At 37.1% G+C, this 12,258-nt stretch overlaps 3 protein-coding genes across 4 annotated transcripts; 2 read left to right on the top strand and 1 right to left on the bottom strand.

Annotated features, from left to right (window-relative positions):
* The first annotated feature begins 1,103 nt into the window (after window positions 1–1,103).
* Ms (neuropeptide receptor myosuppressin) lies at window positions 1,104–3,827 on the top strand. Its single transcript, XM_002053265.4, has 3 exons — window positions 1,104–1,306; window positions 2,985–3,199; window positions 3,262–3,827. The coding sequence occupies exons 2-3, from the start codon at window positions 2,986–2,988 to the stop codon at window positions 3,351–3,353; spliced, it is 306 nt and encodes a 101-aa protein (XP_002053301.1). The 5' UTR covers window positions 1,104–1,306; window position 2,985; the 3' UTR covers window positions 3,354–3,827.
* Window positions 3,828–6,825: 2,998 nt separating this feature from the next.
* On the bottom strand, window positions 6,826–10,198 carry LOC6630628 (uncharacterized). 2 transcript variants are annotated; one of them, XM_002053266.4, is made up of 6 exons: window positions 9,579–10,198; window positions 9,103–9,516; window positions 8,868–9,030; window positions 8,072–8,290; window positions 7,831–7,991; window positions 6,860–7,749 (listed from the first exon to the last, which is right to left on the bottom strand). In XM_002053266.4, exons 1-6 carry the CDS (start codon window positions 9,901–9,903, stop codon window positions 7,700–7,702), a joined length of 1,332 nt encoding a protein of 443 aa, XP_002053302.1. In that variant the 5' UTR covers window positions 9,904–10,198; the 3' UTR covers window positions 6,860–7,699. The 2 variants fall into 2 exon arrangements, with proteins under 2 accessions (XP_015027211.1, XP_002053302.1); XM_015171725.3 differs by having other exon boundaries at window positions 6,826–7,749; window positions 8,868–9,516.
* Window positions 10,199–10,297: 99 nt separating this feature from the next.
* Window positions 10,298–12,230, top strand: Golgin84 (golgin A5). Its single transcript, XM_002053267.4, has 2 exons — window positions 10,298–11,742; window positions 11,803–12,230. The coding sequence occupies exons 1-2, from the start codon at window positions 10,383–10,385 to the stop codon at window positions 12,015–12,017; spliced, it is 1,575 nt and encodes a 524-aa protein (XP_002053303.1). The 5' UTR covers window positions 10,298–10,382; the 3' UTR covers window positions 12,018–12,230.
* Window positions 12,231–12,258: the final 28 nt, after the last annotated feature.

Below are 12,258 nucleotides of genomic sequence, written 5' to 3'. Positions count from 1 at the left end.
TGTATCTGCTTATCAGATTAGCCAAAATCAGTTAAACTTTTCTCCACCTGTTGTTTAGTTGTTACATTGCATACAGAGCTTTTAATTCTTTTGTTCAATTCGGTTTCGTAACAATTTAGTCAATTGGCGCTTTAAAAATGTGCCGGAATTTAATGCTAAAAAAAAAGCTAGCAACAATATGTGAACTCATCTGTGCTCAGAAAGTATTCAATAGTTAATACTTGGAATCGGAATTGGCACATAAATCGCGATTTCTGTGTTAATTAAAAAATTGCACCGAGACTTCGGGCCAAGTGGCCGTCGCTATATAAGCCGGGCTAATGGCAGATAAAATAATAGAATAACATTATTATATAAATAATATTATCGTAAAAAATAATTCTGCCCTGATATTCTAAAGGCAAAAGCACTGTTAATGTGCATCCGCTAAAGTTGAATTATTAGAAATAGAATCAAATGTGACAAATTTGATTTGCTTATGTAGCATTGATACTAAGTTAAGCATTTTGTTTTCCTATACTTTCGCCCCCATTGTCTTCTCAATATGTAAAAAGTCAGAGTCCAATAGTTTGAATGCCAATCACGCGCCATGGCAAATTAATTGCAACGTTTCGTCTGCAAATCCCTAGCTCATAAACTGAAGATTACTTTACCTACCTTACGTACAAACGTAAGTGTTTGCAAGTTAACTGCAGCAGGTGTGTGTCAACTTATCTGGCATTCGATTTAAGGCGAACGAAAGATGCTTTAACAAAAGTCTATCAAGTATAATGGCTCGTAAGTGCAATATTAACGCACATAACTACCTTTAAGTGGGCGACGCTCATAAAAATGCGCTTTTATAACATAATTAAAAGCTGATAAAACTTATATAATAGATCAACATATTGAGGAATTCATCGCTTCTGTTTGTATTACAATATTTTACTTGCTTTTGTCTAAAAGTTACCAAAGCACACATAATCAACGTTCGCTCGGTGCTCGGTGACGTATGCGTAATATTTGTGCACGCCCACCAACCGGCGTACTCCTGTATCTGTCTGTTTAAGCTCAACATGTGGTCCTTTGTCATGTGTGTGTGTGTGTGTGTGTGTCTGTTGGACCAATGGCAGGCTTGCATTTGGTCTGTGTGCGTGCTCAGCGGAAGTAAATAAAAGCTGATGTCCTGTCAAGGCAGACCATCATTCGAGTGCCTGCGTTCAACAAGTTCAATTCTATCAGACAGTGAAGTCATCTACAGCAAAGCCGCAGCCAGTTTTGCAAGTTTTTGAACATTCTAAGTGATCTTAAACAAAATTGACAACAGGTAAACAAAATGTACATTGAACAAATATTATAATTAATAAGAGTGCAAAAGTTAATGTAAAAATTACAGTTCTGAATATTTGCATAAAAAATTCAAATTCATTTGGTGCAAAACCTAATAAAATCTAGTTAGTTGTATTTTTTAAAAAATTTATTCTTAAATAACTTCAGTGTTTATTGTCGAATCTTTGTTTTATAGGACATGGACATGTGCACATTTCTTAGTTTTAAGGAATGCACTTAAGTGACAATCATATCCAAATCACCAGTGCTATATATTTTTTATAAATCAAATTTGGTGTCTCTAGTTAGATTCTAGAGACAATACCTACAGTCGATGCATTTATACAGTGTCAGATACTTATAAAGCATTTATATGGCAACCTTACCTTTTACCTTTTATAGTATACATCCCCTAATATATAACATTTTTATGCAATTCAAATTTAAAGCGTTAGTAGTTGGTATTTTATCAACAAGATATTACGAGTTTTACTTAAGTTTTTCATATTTTTTTTTTTTAACAGGTAGCTTATTATTTTCTGGGCACGTTATTCTTAAAACATAAAAGTCTGATATTCATTAAGTTTTACGACGATATTAATCGTCGTTCTGAGAAGAATATTGTCATATCGAATCAGCTTGATCATAATTTTGATCAAGAATATATATTATATATTTCTTGATAGAATTTTCGTAACTCCATATCTTTTATATATTTTTTTTATTTTATGTTATTTTTCGTTATCAAACCCAAAGTTCTCCAGTAAAAAATTAGATCGAAGCTTTTTTCATTTGCGCTGCCTTCGGTTAAACGCGAAAGAGTTTGCATTTGGTATAAAGTATTTTCTGGCATTTTGCTTCCGTCTTTCAATTGATGTATAAAAAACGTTGCAACGGGTTCTAATCTACGCAGATGCACGCCCAACACGTACATGACATTAGAGGCTTGAATACAGCATTGTTTGGCGTTGACACACAAGGGAAGAGAGACAAATACACAGATACACATATGCATGGCCAACTAACTTGCCACTGATTGCGGCAGCCATCATTCGTAAAACGGGCCGGGCCGTACGAGTGCATTCGACTTTTTTTTTTTATAAGTATACATCATCATCAGGCTGGGGACAGGTTGCCATTGCCGTTGCCTACTCTGCCTGGAGCTTAATAGAAACAAATTGTCTGATTCGTAAACACGTTAGCGAACATTAGAGCCGTCTTTTACTGGCTGCTGTCATCAAGGTTAGCAGGGAAATTTAATACGTTGCCGCTGGCTGCAAGCAGAACTTCTTTCAATCACAATATGGCATTGTCCTGGCAACAGCAGAGCGCAACGATAATCAGGCACGTAGCATGCAGATTATTACAAGTTAATCAAAATTAGTTGAGCACTCGGCCTGAGCTGCTCGTCTCTGATGCTTCTGTTAACTTAATCCGCTTGCTAATCGTGTTTTCTCCAAATTAAAACGACAGTGCACTAGTCGGATACGCCCGACTAGGAGTTACCCTAAAACTGAACTTTTTACTTTTTAGCCCAACTATGTGTATTTACCGAAGCGCAATGCTGATCAAGAATATAAATACAAATATATTTCTAAACATGCATACCCTTTGAACCGATTTTAAATAGGTTGAGGGTATATAAATTTTAATCATCTGATGTTTTGTACTTGCAGTATGTCTCACGCTCAGAGCTTTGCGATTTGCTGCCTAGCCATTGTCCTGTTGGCTGTGTGTGTGCAGAGTGCAGAAGCAGCCTCACAGGCACCACTATGCCAGCCCGGCATTTTCGAGGAGATGCCTGAACATATCAAAAAGGTTTGCATGGCCCTGGAGAATTCCGATCAATTGAATTCTGCACTCAAATCCTACATCAACAATGAAGCGTCTGGTAAGCATTATTGAGTAACCCACAGAATTCATAACAAAAGTGTGCAATTTTTTAATTTACAGCTCTTGTTGCGAATTCCGATGATTTGCTAAAAAACTATAATAAACGCACAGATGTCGATCATGTATTCCTGCGCTTTGGCAAACGTCGTTAAAGACCTTGCCGTATAACCTTCTTAAATCATTCTCCAACGATGCTACGATACGACCCTGGATAACGATCGATAGGTTTTTTTTTTAGCTGAAAACTCAACACAAATGGCGTCTTCTCCCTATATGCATAATGTATTCTCGGCACATTGGCGTTAAACATTTAAAATAATCAACTTGGAAGCTCTCTAGTTCATTAATAAATCAAACAATTTAATGTATACTTACTCGTTAATATATTATATTTGTATATACATATATACACGTACATACTCAAGGACCCCCGAAGAACGTATTGTACATGTTGATCTCTTTATTTATATTTTGATTTAGAACACTTTATTATTCAATAATAAAAAAAAAAATGTTTATACCACATAATATTCAATAATAATTAACAGTACATATTTCCCTTACACAAAGCACTTGCAAAAATAACCTATATATAATTAAATTGTTATGACGTTTGAAAATGTAAATCTTAACTGCATTAATTTTTAAATAAAGTCTCTTTTTCTTCTCAAACTCAATGCGTGAAAAAATGCAATCAAAAGTTTATTTTTCAATATTTTTTTAATGGAATTGATTCCTGTGAGAAATTGTAACCAGAATTTTTTATTGCGGATCATATTTGGGATTTTAGAGATACAAATAAGACTTGAAAATGCAGTATCATTTTGTTGTCAACTCGGCTCGGGTAATAGGTCATTGATTTACTATAAGGGCAACTATTATCCTGTTCGAAAGGGATATTTTTTTTTTGGCATTATTGCCAAAATCTTTAATTATTTCTTAATCAGACAGCCATTATAATGTCAGGAATTCTAAATTTCAGTCTGCTAAAATTTAAGATTTGTATTAAGGTAGTTCCACCCTTTCCAAATTTAAATACTTTTCATTCAGCATTATTCCAAAGCCTACTTATAATGGGTAGATAATATTTTCACGTAAAATTTTGTAATTGGGATAGGCCGTAACTTCGATTACCGTTTACTTGACAATTACAATCTCAATATCCAAATTATATTTTATTTTCTTAAATTACCGAATAAAAGTCTATGGATAGTTCCACAAAAAAATATATTTTTTTATTGCAGTTTCGCACCCACATTTTTTTTCAGGCATATTTATACAAGAAATGTTAACAATTAGAACAAAAAAAAAAAAATAAGGTAACTCGACAACGATTGAAAAATCACTAAAAAATTTCTAGCAATTAATAATTTTCAGATTATTAAAGTTGGCAACTGTCAATCACTGTTGTTCCTAATAACACATAAAATATCAACATTATAAAACATTAAATTCATATTTGTGTCGACTTTGGTTTAACATAAGTCAACGAAAGTTGCATTTGCATCAAAAATAATTTATATTTTTAAAATTTCACAAGTCGATTTTGATGGTTCCGTAGATCAACAATGTGCACAATAATTTAAAGCGTTGTTATTTGTAAGTAGTAAAATCGCTCCAATGGATTTTAAGCGATAGTTCAGTTTCAGCTTTTTATTTGTTTGCTGTAATAAAAATGTATTAAAAATTCTGCATATTATAGCATTGTTTGTAAATTTTAGATCACTTGCGTTGTTTTCTTTGCATTGCACGCTTTTATTAAGTAAATTATTTAATTAAACAAAAGTTAAATAAACAATAGAGCAAAACGTAAATAAAGCATTCCACATTAAATGGTGAAATAAATATTCTTGGTAAAATTCTTTTTCTTTTAATTCTATAATTTAAAAAATCTTAACAAACGATTTAGTTAGCAGATTTTTTGGCTTGAGTTATTTATTCTTAGGTATTTGTACTTTGATTTCATTGTACTTTAATTCATTAGTTTTAACTGATCATTTTCAGTATACTTGTTCAATGCGTATTTGCTTAGATTGCACAAACGAGACCAACAAATTCAGTTGTAGGCGTAAGAATTATTTATATATATATATATATGGAAAAGCGAAATAAATGTTATAAGTACCTGGAGTATTATTCTTCTTTTTTTTCTCGTTTGCTTAGAGCAAAAAAATTTTCTTCAACTTCATTTAGAATATTTTAAGTTTTCTTTACTGTTAATTTATGATACTTTATATATTTTTTCGTTTACTTTTAATATTGATTGTAACTCAAGATATTTTTATCTTATTTGTAGGCATTGGGAAAATAAAAAAAATGTATATGTATATGTTTGTATACAAAAGCCTTACTTTTATAGTTTCGAAATGGCATTTTGGTTTTATCAGTCTTTTTAAATTTTATATATCACCGTTTTGAACTATCTATTTTTCAGCCTTTGATGCCACATTAAAAATTTTTTTTGTAATTTATAAATTATAAACAAATAAAATTTGTTTTCACAAAAACAAAAGTGTAAATAACATAAAAGTGCAATAATATAAACAAAGTTTATCAAATTATTTCGTTTTTTTTTTGTTTTTTGTTATTTAATTAATTATTATTTTTTTTTTTTTATATATATTTTCACCTTTTTTTATAATCCTTTCAGTAGATTTCCTTCACACTTCTAGAACGTTTAAAAACGCCTTTGATTTTGTTAATTTAGTTTTCTCATTCCTGTAAAAAGAAAACTAAATGCTACATAAATTTCATAGAAATGCGACAAGAGGCCGCATTTAACGTAGTAAAACTCAACAGTTTCTATAAATAGGTCTGTACATTAGTAACTCTCAGAAAAGGACAGATGTAGAGTAATCTTAAAGAACCCCGGACAATGGATGGAGTTTGTTTTGTATTGTATAAGAATACAATCTGTATTATTTAAAGCTTTTTTTTTAAATTTTAAGAATTTAAATGTTGAGTTACCATTTAGTTTGAGATATATAATAGTTATTATTGGTTTTTAGCTTTTCAGCGGCTTGCAACTTAACTTACCAAACATGTGTGTATTTCTTTTTTAATATTCTTTTTTTGTTTTTTTGTTTTCTTTTTCTTTTGAAAGTGCCTTTGAACATTTTAGTTAAGCTTCTCTTGGAACATTTGTATGTTCTTTAGACACTCGTCTTGCTTAAGTTTGTTTTTTCTTTAATCATCAGTTTAAATTTTTTACGCGAAGATATGTGTGTCTATTTAAAAATTTGTATCAATAAACATTTAAGATCGTTTTGAATGCGACAGATTCTTGTTTGTTCTTCGGATTCATTTTGTTTTGATTCTTTTTTTAATGCTTTCAATTTTTTGGCATTTTGATATATTGCACATTATGGTTTGGGCTGTTACTTCAATATGATTGTGGCTTGAATTGTTAGAGTATGTAGTTTGCTGCTTCTTGATAAAAAACATTTGTAATATCTTTTTGTAATTTGTGTTGTTGCACTTATTTTGATTGGCTTAATTAGTTGAATTTGTACTATATATTTGGTTAAACAAAACATTTGAAATAATAATCTTTAAGTTTAAATAAGTTTAATGCATTACACACATTTTTGAACATTATTTTATTGACTTTGATAAATTTTAAGATTTTTGCTTTGTTTTGCTAATAAATTGTTGTGTATTTCTTTGTTTTTTTTTTCCTTTTGTTTTGCTCAGCTTAATGAATAAAAGTTACATAATTACGATTTTGTAGCTTAAATTGTTGCTATTATTAGGAAAAGAAATTATAATTGCGTTCTTTTTCACGTCAGTAGATTTAAGAAACAAATAATATTTGGGAAATCTTAGTTAATTTTTTCAGTTATTTAAGATATATTAAAAAAATTAGAAATAAACAAAAGTTTCAATTTGTAAAGAGATGTTTTGCCTAATAGCAGATTGATTTAAAACTAAAATTTACACATTGCAATTGTTGTATACAATATGACATGATTCACAATATTGATTTACTTTTGGATCGCATTCATCAAGTAGATAAATTGAAAAATATTTGTAAAATATAAAGAAATATACATAATCCGATTTATTGGCGGGAGCACTTAAAGCGATGCAAGGCTCCATTTGTCCACTAACAAAACATTTAACAACAGGCGATACAATCTTCTTGCCAGTCACAGTGATAGGGTATTGCAAAGACAAACAAACACAAAGGTTTCGGAAAATTGGATAGGATAGATAGGGAGATGAAAAGCAAGACGTAGCAACACGTTTCAACTTAAACGCTAGGAAAAGAGAACTTTATGCTTAAGACTAATTGTGTGTGTGTTTTCAATGTTTGTGGGTATGTGTGTCTACGTGTACGTATTAATTTATATAGCAAGCAAATTTTTGCATTAAACATTCATATGGTTATGCTCGTTAGCCCTAATCCCTTGTTTTGGTTTTTGGCATACGTGTTGGAGCACGCGCAGCGTTCTTCACTGATGGGTATCGCCATTCGAGGGATGCGGCAGACTCTAGTTTAGTAATAGGCAGCTGCATTTGAATAATTCTGCGAATATGCCTGCGAATCTATTGGGCAGTGGAAGGTCGCAAATTTTGATGATGATGCATATGCAAAATTAAAAAATAATATTTCCATCATTCACTTACCATAACCGGCATAGGCGCGTTCATCGTAACCAGCGCTCTGCTGACTGTAATCCGCCTGGCCAGCTGAATTGTAATCAACGGCAGCCGAGCCATACTGCTGGCTATAGTCTTGGCTATATGGCTGATAGCGCGTGTCCGGCTGGGTGGCATATCCCGTGGAGCTGTTAATAAAAATGGTTAATTTTAGCAACCCCCTTTTCCAAGCTATAGTATAGTAACTAACTGTTAAACTGTAACTTACTTGTAACCCTGATATTGACTCTGATCGTATTCGGTACCATGATGCGACGCATAGCTACTGCTGGCTGGTGTGGTCGACTGGGTTGTGTGTGCTGTATAGCCGCTGCTCTGACCATAGCCATTGTAGCCTTGCTGAGTAGTTGCCGAAGCACTGTAGCCGCTCTGAGCATATGGATCGACCTGCTGTGTCTGGTCGTGCGTCTGATAGCCACCATGATGACTGCAGTGAACGTTGGCATTAATATTATGTTTAATTTAAGAGTTTTCTATTTGAGCTTTACATTTCTTCACATTTGTGGTAGCGTGAGGACAATAGCTGTCAGATAAATAGTCCGTTCTATGTGTAAATTTCTTGTGCTTGTAAGTATATAAGGAATTACAGAAGATTCTTTGGCAACTGCTACTTTCCGCTTAGATGTTTTATACATTGCTATTATGCCCCGGTCAAGTATATTATAGTTTTGCCAACTCCGACCCACTGTGTAGTGAAAAGTTAGTGTGTCTGTTTCAATGCAAACTAGTCCCTCAGCTTTAAAGCTATGTTCGTGAAACTGAGGAACGGACCATCTTTCTGTTCCAATATCATATATCCGTTATGAGAATGTTCGATCGGAAATTAAGTTCTTATATGGACAAATTTTTTGTTTATTAAGATGATCTTAATCTGAACAAACCCTGAGATTATAAGCTATATATTAATTGCTATCAAAATGACTATCAAAATGGTTACTAAGAGGATGCAAGTAAGCATTAAAGAAAGGCAAATTGTTAGCCAGCCGTAAAGCTATTGAGCTTACCTTGGCGCTGGCGCGTGATGACTGGGCGGTGAGCCATATGTTGTTTGGGGCATATGCTGGGATGCCGAATGATACTTTGGTGTCATAGGCCGCTGGCTATAGGGTCCGCCCTCGTATCGTCCACGTTTGGGGCCTGGACCTCCGGGTGCGCCGCGTTTGAGAGCTGGTACCGGTGCAATTTGTGTATTGACATTATGTGCCTGTTGGTGATGTTGCATGGGTGGCCGACTCATACCTTGATTGTAACCACCGCCGCGTCCGCGCATAGAGCCGCGACGAGGCATTCCTCCATGATCGCCTCCTGGTCCGCCCATGGAGCTAGCATGATGTGAGTGCGGATACATGCCATTGCCCCCGCTGCCGTTCATGTGTGGATTGTAACCCCCGCCTCGTCCGCGACCGCTGAATGGACCGCCGCGACCTCGACCTCGACTAATATATGGAGGCGGTCCTCCACCGTTGCTACTATTGCTGCCAGGCGCACCGCTCGCCACGTGTGAGTTAACCGCTGTCGTGCCTGTGCCGGCCGTTGCTGCATCTGTACCATCTTCACCTGCTGCTTCGCCTGTCTGCTGCTCACCAGCTGCTGCAGCTGTGGGCACCGGCGATACAGTCTTGTTGTTATCGGCGCCCGTGTGCTGTTTGGGCGCTGCATGGTTTTGATATGTAGCTGTTCTATTCAACTGATGTTGTTTCATTTAGTGCACTTACGCTGTTGGTATATTGGTGGGCGTCCGCCTCGCATGCCCATTGGAGCACCGCGTGGTTGAAAACCGCCGCCACCCCGGCCTTGATAGCCCAGTCCGCCTCGAGGACGCATGCCGCGTGGAGGTCCTTGCATCATACCCTGCATAGGCGGCCCACCGCCGCCCATGCCACCACCGCGCATGCCACCCATAAAGTGACCGCGACCCATGCCCCGTCCACGTCCCCGCTCGAAACCACCACGCATGGGTGGGCCTCCGCCGCGGCCTCTGTAACCACCGCCACGTGGCCCACCTACCGGGGGGGCCGCTACTTGTGCAGCTCCTTCCATGCTCTAGCTGAGGTTATAACAATGGCAATGCTACTTTTAATTATTTTACACAGCCCGCAATACTGAGAGACCAACACATACACACAGACTACACTCGGACGCGCACACACGCTGTCGTTTTTAGTTTTCACGAATTATTAAACCATACAAATCATTAACAATAGTTTTGTATTATATGCCGCTCTTTTACCACTATTTTACCACTTTTCTTTGTCGGTAAACTATTTTTGCAGTTACCTAAACATAAAAACGCGTCCGAGTAAAGTGAAAAAATATGGCGGCGACTATTGATTTTTTCGTGTGTGCAGTGTTAGATTTTATCGATAGAATAATTAGACAAATTTTGTATCGATATTTTCAGTGTTGTTAAATGCAGTTGTAAAGACGTTCGCTAGCACTGGCGCTGACATAAACAAACAAGATTTCCACGTATTCAGCATTTTCCAAGCTTAAATTGCGTGTTTTATTTGTAATTTGAAATGTCGTCGTGGATAACGGGGCTGGCGGATAAGGCAGAGAATATACTAAACAAAATAGACCAGAATGCTGCTACGGCTTTGCATATTGAAGCTGGTCCAGCGTTAGATGCTATGAAGAACAGCCTAACTAGCAGTACACAATCTTTTAAAACCACACTCTCTCCGGCCAAGCGTGGCACAAGCAACAGTAGCACACCCATGTCCTTGTCTATGGTTGGCAACAGCGCCTCTAGCGCCAAAAGCGAGGGTTCGCATGTGGTGACCACAGAGTTGCGACAAAAGTTGACCACCTCGGCCAGTTTCTCAGTCAATCCAGACAACGGGAACGGTATGGACACCCATGAATTGGCGGCATTTAAGATCGCTCTCAACGAGATTACTAGCGAGCGCGATGAGTTGCGTTTGAGACTTGATGAGCTAAACCACGACAATGAGAACCTTGCCCTGAAGCAGCGGGTACAGGAATTGGAAAGTCTTACTCAAACGTTATCTGAGGAACGCGACAGGGCCGTCCATGAGCTTAACGAGGCACAAACTGCTCACATGGCCTACGTACACTCCATCTCTGAATTAGAAACGAATCTCGCCAAGCTTCAACAAGAATATGTAAGCACAGCACACAAGTTACAAATGCAAACCAAGGAGACGGATCAACAGCGCCTTGAGCTGCACGAGTATCGCGTCAAAGCGCAGCGTGCACTGCAAGCGAAAGATGCGCTAATTGCCGAGCTCAAACAAAAGCCGATTGCAGAAGGCGCAGAATGTGAACTGGCTGCCAAGGAGAGTGAAACGCGTTTTCTTCAAATCGAATACGATGCTCTTAAGCAGGAGCTGCAGCACGCCAGCGAAGAGCAGCAGAAACTACGCGTTCAGCTGGATGATTGCATTGCGCTGGAGCGCCAACATGAGCTGGAACTCGGCATCGCCCGTCAGCGGGAGCAATCGCTCACCAAAGATCTTCGTACAGCACGTGAGCACAATATGGCCATCGAATCGGAGCAGCGCATGCTAACGCAGGAGTTGACCTCGCTGCGTCAACAGATGAGCAATCAATTGGCCGCTGCCGCCACACGCCTGCAGGAGAAGGAAAAACAATTGCAACAGCAACGGCAGCTTGTAAGTGAGACCGGATTTACAAGTGCAAAGACTGACTACGAAAACCGCTTGAAAGCCCTAACTCAATCGCTGGTCGAGCGTCAAGGTCTGCTGGAACGGGTCACTGCGGAGCGTAATGCTTTGCGTCTTCAGCACGAGAACATGCAGACACAGCTGCAGCAGAGCATGCACTCCCTAGAGATGGGTCATCAACGTGGCATCTCCAGTTCGCGCAATACGCTGCTCTCCAACAGTACCGATGACGGTACGTTTATGATTGTCATGTGGCCATAAATTGGACAATTAAATTAAGCTTTATTTCCAGTCAAGGCACAGTTCCCCCTGCTCATGCATCCCAGCCCGTTTGACAATCGTGTTGCACGTCGTTTTAAGCGCGCCCTTCGACAAGCAGACTCTGTAGGTATACGTGTCGGCGCCTTTTTACGTCGCTATCCAATGATGCGCATTTGCATAATTGTTTATGTAGCGTTGTTGCATCTTTGGGTTATGTTTGTGCTGCTCTCCACAAGTCCCAACTGAATGGTAAAACAAACATCCGTTACACATTTTTCGGATTCTAATTTCAAATATTGCATATTATTTAGTATTATTTATATAGATATATGTTACATAAGTTGGTGGTTCAATTCTGTGTTGCCAAAATTGATTACACTTTTTGTGTATAATGTATTGCTTAGAGCTATTTGCTCACAACAAAAATAAAAGAAAAAAAATTATCTATCAAAATTTAAATTCAATAAACATCTCGACTATGTACAAA

This window comes from Drosophila virilis, chromosome 2 (assembly GCF_030788295.1).
Source record: "Drosophila virilis strain 15010-1051.87 chromosome 2, Dvir_AGI_RSII-ME, whole genome shotgun sequence".
In the NCBI taxonomy this organism is placed as follows: domain Eukaryota; kingdom Metazoa; phylum Arthropoda; class Insecta; order Diptera; family Drosophilidae; genus Drosophila; species Drosophila virilis.
Note: the sequence above shows the minus strand (reverse complement) of the source record. Positions and strands in the feature narration are given on the sequence as shown.

Excerpts from the sequence above, each read along its gene's own strand:
- LOC6630628 (XM_015171725.3), bottom strand. The coding sequence starts at position 9,903 with ATGGAAGGAGCTGCACAAGTAGCGGCCCCCCCGGTAGGTGGGCCACGT. Across the intron at positions 8,291-8,867 it reads CATCACGCGCCAGCGCCAAG|TCATCATGGTGGCTATCAGA; the intron begins GTAAGCTCAATA and ends CGTTCACTGCAG. Across the intron at positions 7,992-8,071 it reads AGTCAATATCAGGGTTACAA|CTCCACGGGATATGCCACCC; the intron begins GTAAGTTACAGT and ends TTTTATTAACAG.
- Ms (XM_002053265.4), top strand. The coding sequence starts at position 2,986 with ATGTCTCACGCTCAGAGCTTTGCGATTTGCTGCCTAGCCATTGTCCTG. Across the intron at positions 3,200-3,261 it reads CATCAACAATGAAGCGTCTG|CTCTTGTTGCGAATTCCGAT; the intron begins GTAAGCATTATT and ends TTTAATTTACAG.
- Golgin84 (XM_002053267.4), top strand. The coding sequence starts at position 10,383 with ATGTCGTCGTGGATAACGGGGCTGGCGGATAAGGCAGAGAATATACTA. Across the intron at positions 11,743-11,802 it reads CTCCAACAGTACCGATGACG|TCAAGGCACAGTTCCCCCTG; the intron begins GTACGTTTATGA and ends CTTTATTTCCAG.